This window comes from Rhinolophus ferrumequinum, chromosome 5 (assembly GCF_004115265.2).
Source record: "Rhinolophus ferrumequinum isolate MPI-CBG mRhiFer1 chromosome 5, mRhiFer1_v1.p, whole genome shotgun sequence".
NCBI lineage: Eukaryota > Metazoa > Chordata > Mammalia > Chiroptera > Rhinolophidae > Rhinolophus > Rhinolophus ferrumequinum.
This window is the reverse complement of record NC_046288.1, coordinates 71458551-71475776: the sequence shown is the minus strand read 5'-3', so window position 1 is coordinate 71475776 and position 17226 is coordinate 71458551. Positions and strand designations below refer to the sequence as shown.

The 17226-nt window shown below is 47.1% G+C and overlaps 1 protein-coding gene across 2 annotated transcripts in view; it reads right to left on the bottom strand.

Annotated features, from left to right (window-relative positions):
- The window catches only part of CCDC149 (coiled-coil domain containing 149), a 99061-nt gene extending 85574 nt beyond the window's left edge, over positions 1-13487 (bottom strand). The window contains exon 1 of one of the 2 annotated variants that reach the window (XM_033105650.1): positions 13285-13487. In XM_033105650.1, coding sequence (XP_032961541.1) covers positions 13285-13332 — 48 coding nt within the window. In that variant the 5' untranslated portion in view covers positions 13333-13487. The remainder of the gene's footprint in view (positions 1-13284) is intronic. The other variant, XM_033105651.1, reaches the window with a different exon arrangement.
- Positions 13488-17226: the final 3739 nt, after the last annotated feature.

Sequence of the window (17226 nt, the reverse complement as noted above, 5' to 3'; positions counted from 1 at the left end):
ACGTTTCTCTGAACCCAGCTGTTTAAGCTGTCCGGTGAATTTCTCTCCTCTCTTAAAAATGATTTGTTTAAAAGAAGTGGAGGAATGAGATGAACCAGCTACCTGGAATTTGCTCTCCTAGAAAAATCTTTGTACCGCGTGCTAGGATGTGAGGTGCCCTTTCCAGCGCATGGTCAGTGGGACATACAGCACGACCCACGTGCACTCAAAGAAACGAGCAAGCCAAGGAACACACAAGCAGGCCATGCAAAAAAAAAAAAAACCCAGGAAAACCTCGAGGTCACTGACTCTGCAGCCTATTTAGTTCTAGAGCTAACTAGAACCCCTAATGTCGGACATCTGGGCTTTCTGATAGTGGGCAACAATACCATCAGTATTTCTAAGTCAGAGGCTCAAAGGCCAACCAATGCACGGTTTTTCAATACCGTGGACTCCTACGTGGCTGCCATTATGACTGAGGGTTATGGTGACAAGGCTGATGAGTTAGTGACACGGAAGCTATTCTCTGCTTATTGCTGAGCAGGAAACAGAACAAGTTATAAAAACAGCATACGGTGACAGAAGTCAGAATAATGGTTACCTGGGAAAGGGGCTGACTGGGAAAGGACAAACAGAACCTTCTGGGAATCTAGGAATGTTCTATATGTTGATCTGGCTGGCGGTTATGCAGGTACATGCGCAAGTAAAATGACACCGAGCATTCACTGCGTGCATGCATTTCACGTCATACGAATGAAAAAGTAAAATAGCATATGATATACTCAGTTTTAGAAATCAAGGCATGGGAAAATGTCTGGAATATTATACACTAAAGTGTAAACAGCAGTCAGCTCTGAGTACTGCAATTAGGTTTTTTGGGAGTTTTTTTGTTTTGTTTTTTCTTTTAAATGCATCTATAATTTCTAAATTTAGGGATGCAATGAATTCATGCCTATTACTCGGATATTTAAAGTTGAGTCTACCATGATCCAAGGTTTTATCAGCTACTCACTTTTCTTTCCAAACCTCTCCTCATTCACAGATTCAGTCCATCATGGGCAGACCCACAGCTCACTGAGGAAACTCTCTGTGCTGGGAGTGAAACAGGAGGAGGTGGGGAAGTGAATCCTTGGCAGGATTAGATTTTTCTCACCATGCTCGGATGGGTCTGGGTCACCTGGCACACCTGTCTTCAGCCTACAACAGCAGAGGTGGTGTCCTGACAGTTTTTCAAGATATGGTCACATCTGCTGGTCTCCAGGCACCACTCTCGCTCAACTTCCAGCCCATATTGAAGTCTGGGCAGGAATCTGGAACCAGACCCCAAAAGTCATTTTTCAGTTCAGTTCATGGGTTTAGAGCTAGGTCAGAATGATATGAGCGGGCAAAAGGTCTGAACCCAAGGCTCCCAGTGGGAAAAACACCTAACTTGAAGTTAAAAGGCCTACCTCCACACACCAGCTTCTTGCGGAATAATCATAAAGAAGGGCTCTGAATTTCAGTTTCTTGTTCTATAAAATGAAGACCTTCTGTTCATTCTGACAAAGTGGTTATAAGGATTGGATCAGGGAATGCAGAGGAAAGTGACAACATCCTGCTGGACTTTGCACCCCAACTTTTAGCAAAGTGCCTGGGACATAGTAAATCCTTTTGAATATCAGTGGAAGAAAAACAGATGTAAGGAGTTATTTTTATTATTTCTCGTGATGAGAAGAGGACCATAGGAACCGAAGAAATTACACAATTTCTTTGCATGAGAGTCAACTGTGGCTGGCAGATACCCTTATAGCAAACTTAACTTCTGGTCCAGAGCAGTGTGAAAGGCTGGCGCATGTTCAGACACACCATAACACAGGTCGGAGCCCATTATACAAAGGAACTCTTTATAACCCAGTGATTTCCCATCCACAGCTTCTGCCTAACTCTTTTCATGCCGTATATCTAATACAATAAAATTCCAGTTTGGAAGAAAGGAAGGAAAAGAAGGGACGGAGGGAGAAACTGACTTCTAGTAAATTCATAAATCCCTTAGCGCTTATTAAAGGAGATTTGACTTACTACCTTTAAAAGATCACAATTTATATTTTGAAACTCAGAAGAGCTGTGAGATCAGATGGATATATAGTAAGGGGACTTTGGGGGAAAGAAACGGATGAGAATGGTCTCTGACAAAAAAAAAAAAAAAGGATGTCCTTGTTTTAATTCAGTAGTTTTTCAATTCAAGTGTTAACTGAGAGCCCAATAGGTCTGTCATTTCTTTGAAATTTGTTCACTACACACAGGACTTTGCACTGGGCACAGCAGGCGATTCACAAATGAATCAGCCCTTTCCTGCTCTGAGTTAACTCCAGGCTAGAAGCGAGGCAAGAACATAATTCTAACGTCAGGCGGCCAGGAAGACGCTGGTCACGGCGGTGTGCTTACCGTGTTTCCCCGACAATAAGACCTAGCCGGACAATCAGCTCTAATGCATTTTTGGAGCAAAAATTAATATAAGACCCGGTCTTATTTCACTATAATATAAGACTGAATATAATGTAATATAATATAATATAATATACCAGGTCTTATATTAATTTTTAATCCAAAAGACGCATTAGAGCTGATTGTCCAGCTAGGTCTTATTTTGGGGGAAACACAGTAGATGCTATGGGATCGCAGAAGGCAAGGGGCCTTTCGGTTGGGGGTGCAAGGCAGTCGTGACCAAGCCTTGAAAAGCGAGGAGAAATGAGAGAACAAGAGTTCCAGGCAGAGGGCATAGCCTGACCAAAGGCCAGGTACATGGGGACCGGAAGTGGTTCTGTTTGCCAAGAGCATAGGACATGTGAAAAGGAGAAATATAAAATAAGGCTAGAACATCTGGTTAGAATGAAAGTAAAGGCCTTAAACGACAACACAGTCTGAACCAAAGTGAGAGCCAATAGGAGCCGTGGAGGTCTTTGAGCAAGGAAGCGTCAGGACCAGAGTACTGCTTCCAGTCACTTGAACAGGCAGTAACAGATGGAAGGAAAAGTACAAGGAGATGCAGGAGGCAGGAAGTCCCATGGCTGATGGAGGCACCTGCAAGAGTCCAGTGCGGGAGGGATTACTGTTACTTCTTTGCCAGTAAGTGCTGTATCTTTTCCTGAGCTCTGCCATAGGCCTAATAGGAGGCTTATTCAAAACCCCAACAAAGGAAGAAAGTAGAGTGGTCAGCAGATGATTCTGAAGACCAGAGAGAGGTAACAAATGGGAGGGGGCCGAACCATTCGAGCAGGAGCGAGGACTGGGAGACAGTAAGAGGGATACAAAATCAGAAGGTGAATAAGGGGAGTGCAGAAGGGGCTGCGGGAATGGCCGGTGCTCAGAAATTGACCGAGTAGCTACAATCGTGCTGGAAGGTCTGGCCAGACTGAAGACCGCTGGGAAAGAAGAAAAGGTGACAGACTGACCCTGACAGCACTCACCAGGCTGGAGCAAATTAAAAAGCAAATTGGAACTGGCTAGAAAAAGGGAGTCCCATCCCTGCCACCTCCAATATTGCCTTGGTCATGGGGTCTGCAGATGGCAGAGCAAGCAGATACGTCAATCTGTGCCCCATCAATATGAATTTTCAATGGCATCATCTTGACAGCTGGCAGCTGACACATCACCTCCCTCTGCAGAAGCATCTCTGAAGGTCTGGGGAGGGTTTTCCTACAGCTCGGGCAAGGACAGGACCACCACCTCAGCAGTACAGGGTTGGGGACTTTAAAACACACTTTCCCATCATCTCACTTTACCCTCCTTAAATGAGAGACACAAAGCAGATATTATGAGCCTCATTGTCTAAAGTGCAGAGAAGTGGAGAAGACAGGACGTTTGCCCGAGACCATGCAGCTACCTAATACTGGAGCTTGATGACTTCTTAAACTCCCTGCAGTCTGAGCCAGAAAGCTGGCCGGGACACCGGGCATGTGCTGGGGCCGTGTGCACACACTCCCAGGTCCTTCAGGGCCACGACCAGCCTGGGGGAGAGGCTGGAAGTAGGGCACACCAGCAGGTGAGCAGGGCTGGCTCCGACAGAATGTTGCAAATGGCAAGGTGAATTGTTTTTCTTTCCATCTTCCCTTCTCTTTATTCCCCACTTCCTTCCTTCTGCAAGTACCCGCAAAGTATCACGTGCCTGGCATTGTGCTAGATGTTGGTGACCACCCGCATCTCTGAGGGGCCCCTATCACTCAGGAACCACATTACCTTCCCTTCTTATGCTGTCAATCATCCCCACATCCTTTCCCCAGCTGAAGCACACCATCTACTTCTGAGCCTCTTGAGGCTCCAGTGGAGGACAGGACATTCGAGCTGGGCGTTAAAGTAGGAGATAAGCAAAGGCTTAGAGATGCCTCAGGGTACCGAATGATCTGCTGACAGGAAGGAGTTCTATGAAGAGTGGGGGAGGTGGCGAGCTTGAGGGGTACGGGGTAGTTACTGGGGATGAAGAGGGAGCGGGGTTCACTCTGCAGATCCTGGGGGGCCGTCAGAGCTTCAGGCACAGGAGTGGTAGACCACTTCCGTGCTTGGAACAACAACTCCAGCAACTGCATGGAGGAAAGAGCTTAGAGGACGCTGCAAATATTCTGAGGAGCATGGATGAGAACCTGGGCTGTGGTGCGATAGTGGGAATGGTGCCATAGAGTCCTTACTTGAGGACTTGTACAAAAGCCGAAGACGCGGGCCCTGATAATAATTAAATCGGTGGGTCGGATAAGTGGGGAAGAAGAATCAAAGTGATGTTAATTGAGATGAGATGGAAGAAGGGAAGGAGGGATAGGAAAGGCAGAGGCAAAGGGAGGATGACTTCAGGGAGAGCACACTGAATGTGAGGTGCCTCAGGGACATGTCCAGTGGCCACATGGAGGGATGCAGAAGCCCAGTGTATAGGGAAAGAAGAATGGAGTGTCGGAGGCTGCACAGCCAGGTGTCAAATAGGTTCAGCCCTGAAGAAAGACCACTAGATGCGGCAAATAAGAGACTTGTCTTGGGTGACCTAGACAGGAGCATTTTCAGGAGCAAAGAAGGGGTGGGAGGCAGACTCAGGTGGAGTGACAGTGGATGAGAGCAAGGTGACAGAGGTACAGGTACAGGAACAGGTACAGGTAGGCTCCTGTGTCCTGCTCAGTCCTCATGCCCACCCAGCCCCTCACATACACTCTTGGCAAATCAGTTACCTTCCCAACGCATCCAGGCAACTTCTGCCCTGCTCAGAGGGTACAAGCATGTCACTGGTCACCTCCAGAATGAAGGCCACATTCAGGACCTCAGCACCCTATACAGATAACAGGGCATTCAAGGCCTGCCTAACAAACAACACCTGATGCCCAGAGACCAAACGATTTAGGATCTCCCAGACAAGCCCTACATTTTGCCACCTCTGCTATCTCCCCTCCTTCGGCCTAAAACACCCTTCCTAGGCATCTCCACTTGCTGAAATCCTGGCCCAACTGCCAACGTCATCAAGAAGCTTCCTCAATCCCCCGATCTGAATTAACTTCCCCTTACTCTGCAGAACAAGTATGACAATGGTCATAGCATAGTGGCCTTTTCCCTACTCTCTATCACCACTGGACTGTAAACCCCTTGAGAACAACTATCCATGCACAAGGCTCTGCACACAATAGTACCCAATACGTGTCTGACCTTCTCCCCTGCTATCCCGTCCCACTGAAATATCCCCGGGCTGTCCTTCACTCCTTCATGCCACCCAACCAACCTAACACTGAGATGGACGCATCCTGATGTCACTAACCCCCCACCAGTGTGTCCACCATGAATGAAGATACAGGTGGGCAGGCACATCCTTGAGTCTCTTTCCATAAATGAGGGTATGAAATAAAAAAAAGGCCCTGCAAATGGGCCAGCACTGAGTCAGTTCTGGGATTCTGTATCAGGATCCTCATTCAGGTCCTACCCCTCTTCAGCCACAGCATGAAGCTCATCATTCTAGAATTCCTGTCTCCTACCCAACGCAGTCCATTCTCTTAGGAGTTCGCTGACTCATGTCAGAGTGAAGATCCACACCCAGGGAAGGTCTTTCCTTTCTCAGGGAGCATCTAAGCGCTGTGTGAATGACTCTGAACCTCAGCTACATAATGCAATAGGATGAAGAGCTCCCTCCCAGCGTGGGTGGTCATGGTGATGTTGTGAGGGCTGGGGGTTCCTATTCTAACTTGGAGGACTACTAAAGGCTGTGGTCAGGGTATGAGAATAAGGTACAGGCCAGAATGCACGGCGGATCAGTTTATGAGAGAAGGAATGAGTCGTAAAGCCAGCTCGAGGAGGGCCTTGAATACCAACACTGGGAGCCACGGAAGGCTTCTGAGGAAGAGAACCTGCTGAAAAGTGCTTTACTTTTTAAGGTGGCTGAATAGGTTAGTTGTATAGAGTGTAGGCTGGCTTGAAGATGACCTGATATCCTGAACATGATTAAGTCATGCTACAATGAAATAGCATAAGATAATGGAAACAGAGTAGACTAGAAGAGGTGAAATGAAAACGGGAAGATTTCAAAATAAAAAAATCAACCAAAGGTTTCTGTTTTTGGGGACCAGGCATCCCCTACGAATGGTGCCATTTTACCTGATGGGCCAGAGAGAGACGCAGACTTTTCACTAAGCAAAGTCCTCTGCCATGAGGTACCCCAAACCCCAGGATGGTTTTAGTGGTGGAAAACCAGGCAGTGAGTGAGAAATGTCATTCACTCTGGCCATTTTCATTCAGGGACTAGCCAAAGTCTCTAATCTTCAACCAATTATTTCATTCAATGTGAAAGTCAGTAAATTGATTTTTAGCATAATAAGAGTAAAAATTGTCGATTTTAGAAGCACATATGCGAACTTCCCTGTACAGGAGAGAACACGAATCCCATTAGTTAAAAATAGCCGTTGTGCTCACTTTCCCCCACATGCTAATTTTAATAAACTTACTCTGAAATTAGCCTGCCTTTATGAAGATAGCTGCTCATCAAAAATGTTTCCAGTAAGCACTAAGCTTGCCTCATAAGAGTTCAAGTGCTCCCAGGAAACTGTGAACAATGCATAGTTCTAAATGGAACTCAGTGTCCTCTCACCAGACTCTCACCCCCGCAACCTTCATTACACCTCGCACCACCACTTTCTAGCCATCAATCAAGGGTCCTCTTGGACTCTATTCCATCTTCCCAATCCAGTTGGCTATAAAATCCTGTAAGGGTCTTCCTTTAAAATCTTTCTTATAGACCACTTTTTTTCTATTCCCACTGGTACTGCATCTTCTTACCACTTCATTCATTCAAACATCCAGGCATTCATATATTCTACACTTATTGAGTAGATACAAAGGGCAAGGTACAAATTAGTAACTAAGGTCACAAATTAGTAACATATGTTCCTTACTCTCAAGAAGATCTTTTGGGTTCAGTGGAGAGACAAGTCAAGGGTTAGTTAGAAAACGATACGATAAGTGGTATGATACACGTGCGATAGGAATAATTGAGAATATTGATGGTGAGAGAAAAAAGATTATAGTCTCTCATCTTATCTTTCCCTGATTCCTGGCAAAGTTACCAAATTTGTCTTTATTTGGTAAATAAAGGCTTGTAGACGACAAGGCTCAGTGATTACTGAGTTCAGAGGAAACAAATCTATCTCAAGTATTTTTGTCAACTTGTACTCCAGCTACAAAAGCATTCAGTGACTCTCTATTACCAGCTACCTTAGAGCACACCCTTCTGTTTTGCTTTTGAAGTCGTCCACCATCTTGTCTACCCTGGCTATCCAACCTTTAATCTGCTATACGTTAACCCACTAGTTTCAGTTTTATCTGGAGCATTTCCTCAAAGGTCAACCACCAGCCCAGTGTTCACACTTGCTTCCTGTCATGATGGCCCATGCCCTCTTCAACCAAAGGGGAGGAATCCAGTTCAAGTTCCACTTCTCAGATGCTTTTTTCTACTTCAAGCCTCACCAACTGCCTATATATGTGTCTAAGACATACTGTTCACTACTGTGCATTGTTTTTTCGTTACCTCTATGGAGACAATGGCACAATAGTTTCCCAAAGTTTTCCGCAGCTCAGGAGTAACTTGGGGCAGCAGAATATGATCTTACCCCCCACTGTGTGCACTAGAGCGAAGTCCCTTGTCTAGAGCAGTGAAGAAACACTACATCCACTTGTTCTTCATTCACCCCAAGTAGCATGGGTATGGTACTGACAGCCAAAGGGCCAGCAGAGGCCCGAGAGGGGAACCAGGGAGGACACAACAGTGACCTCCAGTGACCACTGACCAGATTCTAGACTGAAATAAGGAGATCGTGACTCAACAAAAATAGCGCAGACCAGATGTGTGCCCTCTACCCCATCACCCCTGCCAATGGCTGAGTACTATTTAAGCCCCCTACAACTTAAATACAAATTCAGGGAAAGGGGGAGGCATGATTCCAGTTCAGATTACATTCCCACCACCCACATCATGGGAATTTGTCATCCAAATTAAGGTGTTTTGCCAAAATAAAGACGTTTTCATTCCGTAAACACCTGCGTTTGTGTCCTGAGGGTCATTTTCATTGTATTGATGGCCACTAAACACTTACTTGCCAGTTGGAGAACTGAACACTGACAAGTATGATTTCCTTGGACCCTCACAACTATAAGTCCTTTATCATTCTATTTAAAGATGAGAAAAATGAGGCTCAGAGAAGTTGCATAATGCAGTGATTCTCCCTTTTCTGGCAAACGGCTTCCACTGTCCCAACCACTGTTAGTCCATGTGGTTCATGCAGGGTCCCGTGCACAACTCCAGGCCTAAGACAATCAGATCACTACATTCCTGCGTGATTTCTTCCAGGGCAGATGAACGATCTAAGTGGGTTCAAATGCAGTAACTCCTGGGCTTTTATGGGATCTACTTCATAAGAGTTTCTGGATTCCCCTCTGGACTTGAACTTGAGAGGACGGGAGGCTGAGGCTGAAGACAGGCATCAAGCAGACCCAAAGATGGAGAGAAAGCATCTGTCTGCGTGCTGAATCCAGCTCTGCCCAAAGTCAACCCATCTTGGAATTATTAGTCACGTCAGCAGTAGTAGTTTGTTTGGGCTGCCACAACAAATTGCCACAAGCAGGGTATTTTGAATCAACAGAAACTAATATTCCGATATTCTTGGGAGTTGGAAGTCCAAAGTCAAGGTATCAGCAGGGCCATGCTCCCTAACAAGGCTCTAGGGGAGCATCCTTCCTTGCCTCTTCTTAGTTTCTGGCAGTGGCCAGGGATCTTTGGTATTCCTTGGCTTTCAGCTACATAACTCTGATCTCTGCCTCTGTCATCAGGCCTTCTTTCCTCTGTGACTTCATACTGTCTTCCCTCTGTGCGTTTCTGTGTCCAAATTTCCCCCTTCTTATTATAAGCATGCTGGTCATTGAAGTAGGAGCCTACTCTAATGACCTCACCCAAATAAGGTAACATCCACTAATACAGAGAATTAAGACTTGAACATATTTTGGGCGGAACAAAATTCAACCCACAATATCAGCCAATAAATTCCCTCTGAGCTAAAACACTTGGGTTGGGTTTTTGATCATTTGCATTAAGAAAGGGGTAGAGCCAAGACTCACCCCCAGTTTTCCGTCAACAATCAAGACCCAAAGCTGTGCCCTTAACCACAAGGCTGAACTATACGTGATTCAACCTCTCCCAAAAGTCAGTGGCTCTACTTTGGGTAGAGGCCCGGGTCGACTGTCTTCTGTCTACCTCACGCCACTGTATATATAACACACTCATGGAATACGAGAGTGATTGCTATCTAATTAATTAACCAAAACCCAAATAGTGAAATTGAATTAGGCATGGTTTAATCATAGGGCAGTAGGCTGAGAGATGACCAGGACTTTTATCTTGGAAATAAAAAGTTATTGATTGTCCGCATGGCTGCATTTCAAGATTTCCCCCTGATTTTGAAAGATCACCTCAGGTGGTGATAAGAAGAACATTTCCCCTCCCCAGACATTTAATTTCCAAAGTAGAACACCAGCCATGCTTCTTTTCACATGCATGGCCGTGTTTACTTCAGGGCCTGAGAGAAGGCTGTAATTCCAGCTTGTTACACTAAAAATATGAAAATCAAACTGATCTCTGTAGGATCGTTGTAAATGAAAACTGCTTCCTAGAGGCGAACCAAGGAAGCGAACTGATTGATTGAGAGCACAGGGCTGTGGGCAGGAAAGGCAATGGAGGTGGGTCCAGGATAGGAGGTAGAAGCCGGGACTTTGCAGAAATAGATGTGAGAGCATCAAAAAGCCCATCCGGCTAGGTCAGCTGTCTGGCGCCATCTTCCCCAGTTCCTTTGGCTGACTTCCAAAGTCACTTTGAAACATCACTGGCCACTGAGCTCACTCTTCCTTGAATCCTACCAGGATGAATACCAGAAAATTCTCCATGCCAGGCGCAGTCCACACCTGGCCTGCTAAATAAACTTAAGTGGGCAGGAGAATGGGGAATCACCTGGGTGATTCCCACAGTTTGTGAGAAACCACAGTTTGTGAGAAAGGCAAATTTGGGGCTATAACCCCCAGGTATTTTTATGCCCTACATGTATTAGTTTCCTGTGGTTGCCGTAACAAATTACCACCAACTGGGTGGCTTAAAACACAGAAATGTATTCTTTCACAGTTGTGAAGGCCAGAAGACCAAAGTCAAGGTGTAAGCAGGACTGGTTCCTTCTGGAAGTTCTGAAGCAGAATCTGTTCAAGGCCTCTTCCTGCTTCTGGTTGCTGCTGGCAACCCTTGGCATTCCTCGGCTTTTTGCTGCATAACTCCCATTTTTGCCTCCATCTTCATATGGTGTCTTGGTTGTCCCATAGCCTTCTCCCTTGGATCTCTGTGCCTCAAATCTATCTTTATTTTTCTTATAAGTATACTAGTCATTAGATTTATGGCCCACCCTAAATCCAGGATGATCTCATCCTGGGATTCTTAGTTATATGTACAAAGACCCTATGTCCAAATAAGGTCATAGTCACAAGGGTGGGGGGAAGGGAGGTTATCGGTGGGATGGGGGAGATTTCAATCCACTACAGTAGTTTTGGGGAGAGACCCAAATATAAGTGACTCTGCTCCCAAAAGACTCTGATGCAGGTGATCTGTGGATCATATTCTGAGAAACAATCCAGTTCCTGAGGATTCAGAAATGAATAAGACACGGTCCCCTCTCTTGGAGAACCTGCTGTCTGGTGGAAGATACAGACAGAAGAACTGATGATTAAAATACAAAATATGGCCTAAAGATCCCAAGCTCCAGAGTCAAGACAGACCAGGGTTCCAACTCTGCCCCCTCCAGCTGTGAGGCTCTGAGCACATTCCTTAGCCTGTCTGAGACACAGTCTCCTTCTCTGTAGAGTAACAGTTCCTACCTTATACCACTATGAGAATGAGGCCATGGAAAATGCTTGACATCAAAGATGGACTCAAGAAACAGCTACTCGCTATTGTGAAGGCGGAAAGCATGTTGCATTCATTTTCACATCCCCCAGGCCCTCACTGTGTGTCTTCCACATCCTAAGCCTTTAATGAATGTCTGTGGAAGGAAAGAAAGCACACCTCTGGAGAAACGCAGCTGGGATAGGCAAGACAACTCCGGAAAGACCCACCTCAGGTTGTTGACTTATTCTACAAGCATTTTTTGGGCACCTGCTGTCTATGGTGCTCAGTGTGTAGGCCCTTGGAACAAAGAGCCAAATAAAACCCACAGCCTAGCAGGGAGACCGCTGGGTTATACAGTGCACCTCCTTCCTTTGGTTTTCCATCTCGCACATTCCATTCATTAGTACTCTCTTAGTGCTAGTGTGACTCCCTCCCAAACTATACTATACGCTCAGGAGTCTTTTGAGAGCACAAAGAGTTCTCTCTTCTTCACCACTGAACCACAAGTACCTAGCAATGAACCTGATGCCTAATAGGCATTTGATGAGTATTTTTTGGTATAGTGAATATTATGCTGCTATTTCAGAGTCCAACACTGGACATCTATGAAGAACCATTTTCAGCCTCTGTGACTGCTGGGTATGATTCTTGAGGCGGGCAAGTGAAAAGATGTCCAGAGGATCGATCTGTCCCTTAACATAAAGCCTGAAAGTTAGAGGAAATGGGGACAGGCTGTGATATAATGTATCATTAATACTGTGAAGTCAGGAGCTTTCAACTACTAGGCCAAGAGTAAACAAACTAAACTAGGGGATAAGCTGCCATCTCATTCCTCTTTAGAAATACAATGCTTTGCACACACTGGACATTCAGTACTGTTATCAGGCTGACCTGGAGACTCAGAAAATGATTCGAAGGGAAAGACAGTACATGGTTTCCCTTCCAACACCCCACAAGGGAAGGAAGAGAGCAAACCATTACACCCTGCATGTGTGCACAAGAGTAAAGAAAAAGAAGCCCCATGTGGGCTTTGGGAGTGGGAAATAATTTTCAGGAGGGAGAAAAGGAAGAATTTCTAGTGGATGGTAGGTAACATGGGTAACTGCCACCACAAATGGTGCTAAATCAGGACAAGCAACTCACCTGTGAGAAGGAGACATCGGCACTCCCTTTCACCTGGAGAAGTCAGGCAGCCCCTACCAGCCTAAAAAACTCTTATGGTGGACTGAAGAGGGAACAGCATAGGAGTCCAAAATCGGCCCCCAGGGGTGCGTATAGCAACATAGGAAGGCATGGTGTTCTCTGCTTCCACAAATCGAATGACATGAGCACCTGTGTTTCACTCCTTTGATAAACGGCCCACCACCTTACATACAGTAGGCCTGCAGTAACACGTGTTCATTTAATTGAATAAGAGAATGAATGAAGGCTACAGAGGACCCGGATCTCCACCACCCAAACCTCCGCCGCGGATAATTCCACTTGGCCTGGGTGTTACCCTGGGCCCAGATTTCCCCCCTGGCACCACCTTTCCGCTTCAGCACCGGGCGTCCAATCGCTTGGCTCCAAAACAGTGGTGACCAGGAAGGCAGGTGGGACTTGGCTCCTTCTCCCGGATCCCCGGGCTTCTCTCTCCAATCCAGGACCAAGCCCTGCCTGAGGAAAGGCCCCTCCCCAAAGGCTGGCACCATATGGCGTGGAAGAAAGTGGCACCGGGATAGACAGGAAAGTGCGGGAGGACCGGCGCACCTGGCGGGTCGCGCGGAGACAGCGCGCCGGGGCCACCGGGTGCGCGTCCCCCGCGCGTCCCTGCCCTGGCTCGGCCACCGGGGGCGCGGGCCCGGGGCTGGTGGCAGCTCGGCCCGGCCCATCCCGCCTGGCCGGCGCCTCGGCCTCACCTCGCTCACCAGCCCCTGCCAGTCGCTCTCGGTCCGGTCGCTGTTCATGGCCTTCTCCTACAGGCGCGGGCGGGCTGCATGGACGCCGCCCTTCTCCACGGCCGATTCTTCCTCCCGCGGCGCTGCTGCCGTCGCCTCCACCCGGGCCCCGCGAGGGCCCGGCGCCTCCGACCCGCTGCGCCGCCGCCTCCTGCGGCCGCCGCGCTGTTGACTCAACGTCAGCCTCCGCAGGAGGAAGGGGAGGAGGAGCCGCGGCCGCCGAGGCCGCAGCCACAGCCGGGCCGGCCCGGCCCGCCCCGCGCTGCCCCGGACCCCCGACCTCCACCCTCGGATCGCGCCCGGGTTCGTAGAGAAGGGGCAGCCCGGGTCTCAGCCCAGAGGTAACCCCTGACCCCAGCATTACCGCTCGCCAGGGCTGGAGGCGAGGGCGCGGGCACCAGGGTGCCCCCTTCACGAAGCACATCCCCAAATCCAGCCTTTCCCTGAACACCATCAGGCTCCTGCCACTAGAATGTAAGCCGCACCCAGGCCGGGGGCTTTGCTCTGTTCTCTGATGAACGCTAGGTACAGGGCCTGGCATATAGGAGATGCTCCACACAGATTTGTTGAATGCATGAATGATTGAACCACGTGTGATGTATTTCACATTGTTGTTCAAGCTACTAAGAGTTACTTATATTTACTTCTTAAATTATCAGCTGTCATAAACAGAAAGCAAATGTAAACATTGAAAATAAAATGATATCGAATTCTAACTAGGCCGAAGAGCTCTGAGTTTGATGTTTAGCATGTGTCAGGAAAGATATCAGCATCAAATTGAGACACCCTGGAAGAGGAAGGACTGAAAGAAAATGACAGGGCAGGTGAGGCTCACACATGAGTCGATACTATTCCAGGTGGTTTTCCTGTGCCACCTAAAATCCTCCCACCGACCACCACCAATAGTGAGCTTTCCATACCTGCAGAAACGCTGCCTGTGGAGATGAGCAGGTAGGTTGAAAAGAAGTTGTGAACCCATTTGACAGGTGTGAAAGCATCACAGCCAACATTTATTTATTATTTTTAGCCCTTGTTGATCCTAGATCAACCCCATGAGGTGGATGTTATCCCCATTTGTCAGATGGGGAAATGGAGGCCGGCAAAGTGTTGCTAGATGAGGGAAACAAGCCAACTGCCACATATCAGGAGTCAGGCCATCGATTCCCTTCCCACTCCACCCCCCATGCTGCCACAGATGCATGCATGCGCCTCGCTGAGACCAGAGCTACCCAGCTGAGCCTTGTCTAAGTTTCTGACCCACAGATCATGTGCTACAGAAATGTTGTTGCTTTAAGCCATTCGTGTTTGGGGTGGTTTGCTATATATCAACAAATAACATATAAATAAATGGTGACACTACTGATAAAGAGCCTGGATGGCCTCAACTCTGCCTAGCGGCTCTTAAAAAGCAATAGCCCCTCGCATCACGACTTGTTGAGTCCTCATCTAAAGAAGATTCTGCAACAGATGCTGGCAGGCCAGGGACTATGAGAAGGAGTCCGTCTCCCAGTTAGCACATGTATTCTGTGCCTGTTGTGTACAAATATTACACTCATCTTGGGTTCAATAACACGGCAGACCAGTCTGTGTTGTGGGAACTGAAGGTTTGTCAACCGTATTACTCATCAAGGTTTTGCTCTAGAAAATAAAAAGAGAAAAAGAAGGGGCTAGAATGCAGCTAAGGCTTCTGGTCTTCCGACCATGCTGGGCCACATAATCCATTCTCTTTGTAATCCAACTAGATGGAAAGAAGGTCATCCCTGAGCTGAACGTCTAGGGTTAACTCAGCATCAAGCCCTTGTTCCCAACAGCCTGATGTCTCATGCTAAGAAGCAAGGTACTGTCTGCCAATATGTTGCCCTTTGGCAAACCATCTGGTTTCATTCTGACCTGTCGATGAAATAGACTGTAAGAGTGGACATAACTTGGTCCATCTGCCTTCCGCCACCTCCTGGTCTGCACCTTGCTATCGGCTGGCATTCAGGTGGCAAGGCATCCTGCCCCTTGCAGTTACCATGTTTAGCTAAGGCTTTCAGCACTGCTGCTCCTTGGGAGCTTTCACTCGTATTTCAGGCAGCAGGACAGATCATCAGCAAGCTGTTGGGAGCCAAGGGATCTTACATTAGAAGCCATGTACCTTTAAGACAATTCTCTGTGTGACGCCATTTCTCTTAGTTGCTCTCCTTCTCTGAAGGAAGTCAGCCAATTATTAAGGTATTTAAAAATAAAATTGGGAGTGAAGTGAATCAAAGAGTGGCAAGCCTTTTCCCTCCCCAGCACGTGGAGAAACTTCCAAGTCAATTGAAACAGCATCTCCAGTTGCCTGGGTTCTCCTTAGAGGTTTCATGCCCCATGTGCCAGCTCGAACCTGCTTCGCTTGTGGGATGTGATGAAATCACAAAGCAAGGCAATGTTGCTGCGAGCAATTCTTTTTTATCTCTTTTCATTTATGTAGCCTGACATTGAGTAATAATAATAATTAAATGCCATTTAAGCTTTTAGGCACCTATACCAGAAGGCTTCTAGATACCTCATCAACATCAGCCCAGGCTGACAAAAACAAAGCTAATTATATCATGGTTAACTTAAAAAGAAAAAAAAAGAAATAATAATAATAATAAAACTGCTGACCAATGATCCCTACCTCTGAGGAAAGCAGCACATTAAATGTTCCATCTGACAGTCCATTTGCACTGGACCAGGTGAAAACCAGGTGCCCTTGTCTTAAATTTGCCACTAAGTATTGACATGTTGGCTTGAGCCTCTGTTTTCACATCCCCTTAGCTCTCTGAAAATCCTCTAGGGACCCAATTTTTCCATATATATTCATAGCCCCAGGGCCAGTTTTATGTATGTACGTATGTATGTATTTATTTATTTGCACATATAGTGTTAGAAGAAAGTGCTTCTGAGTGATGCTTTTCACTTTCAAAAGTTGAAGAGGGTTTTCGATGTAGAAACTCCAAAATAGCTTAATCTAAGAAATGGAACCAGCAGATGCTGATGGAAACAAAACAAAACAAAAAAATCTCTGGAGAGATTGGGAACGAAAGGAAGACTTGGACTTGTTAGAAACCTGAGCCTCTAGTTACAGGTTTTCTACTGACTTGCAGGGCGACTCTGGCCAAGTCCCCACAAACCCAGACACACGGGGAAAACCCTCAAGCTTTTGATACAGCTTCTCCCAACAGTATTTTCAGTTAAATTCTGGCTGCCCAAGCAAAACTGTCAGAGTTCTCATTAAAGGAAACGAAGCAAATCTCCAGGAGAGATTTTTTCTCTCTGAACTATACAACTGGGGCAATATTCATTGCGACTCCTTTCCCCAGTCACTTTTCTCCTGCCTGAATTAAGAAACCCACTCTGAAGAGCCTGGAAAGAAAATGATTCATAATGACTGTGGTTTATCGTGGTAGATAAATATATTTTTTTAATTAGCTCTATGTAAGCCAAGGTCCCTAATTCTTGCTCTTGTCAAAGGGGGGCCATTTTGACAGGTCCTGCCAGAAGCCCCTATGGGCTGGTTGCTAAATGCCTTCCTTTGTTCTTGATTTCATCCAAGGGCAGAGGACTGCAGGTCCCAGCGTGCACTGCAGTCAGGCCTCCTGCAAAGCCCTGAGACCTGAGGTCCCCTGGGCCACTGGTTTCAATTCTGGAAAAGATAAACATACCCTCTTCCCCCTACCTGGGGACAATCTGCAAAGGGCCTCATCCGTTTTTCTATCATGGCTGGCAGCCAGACACCAGACAGACAGGCAGGGGATCCTGGCCAGCTTCCTGACTCAGAGCTTCCTCTGTCTCTTAGCCCCCCCCCACCCCCCCCCCACCCCCCCCCCACCCCCCCCCCCCCCCCCCCCCGAGCTTCTGGGCCCTCTCCCTGCCTCCAGTAAACCCTCCCTGCCC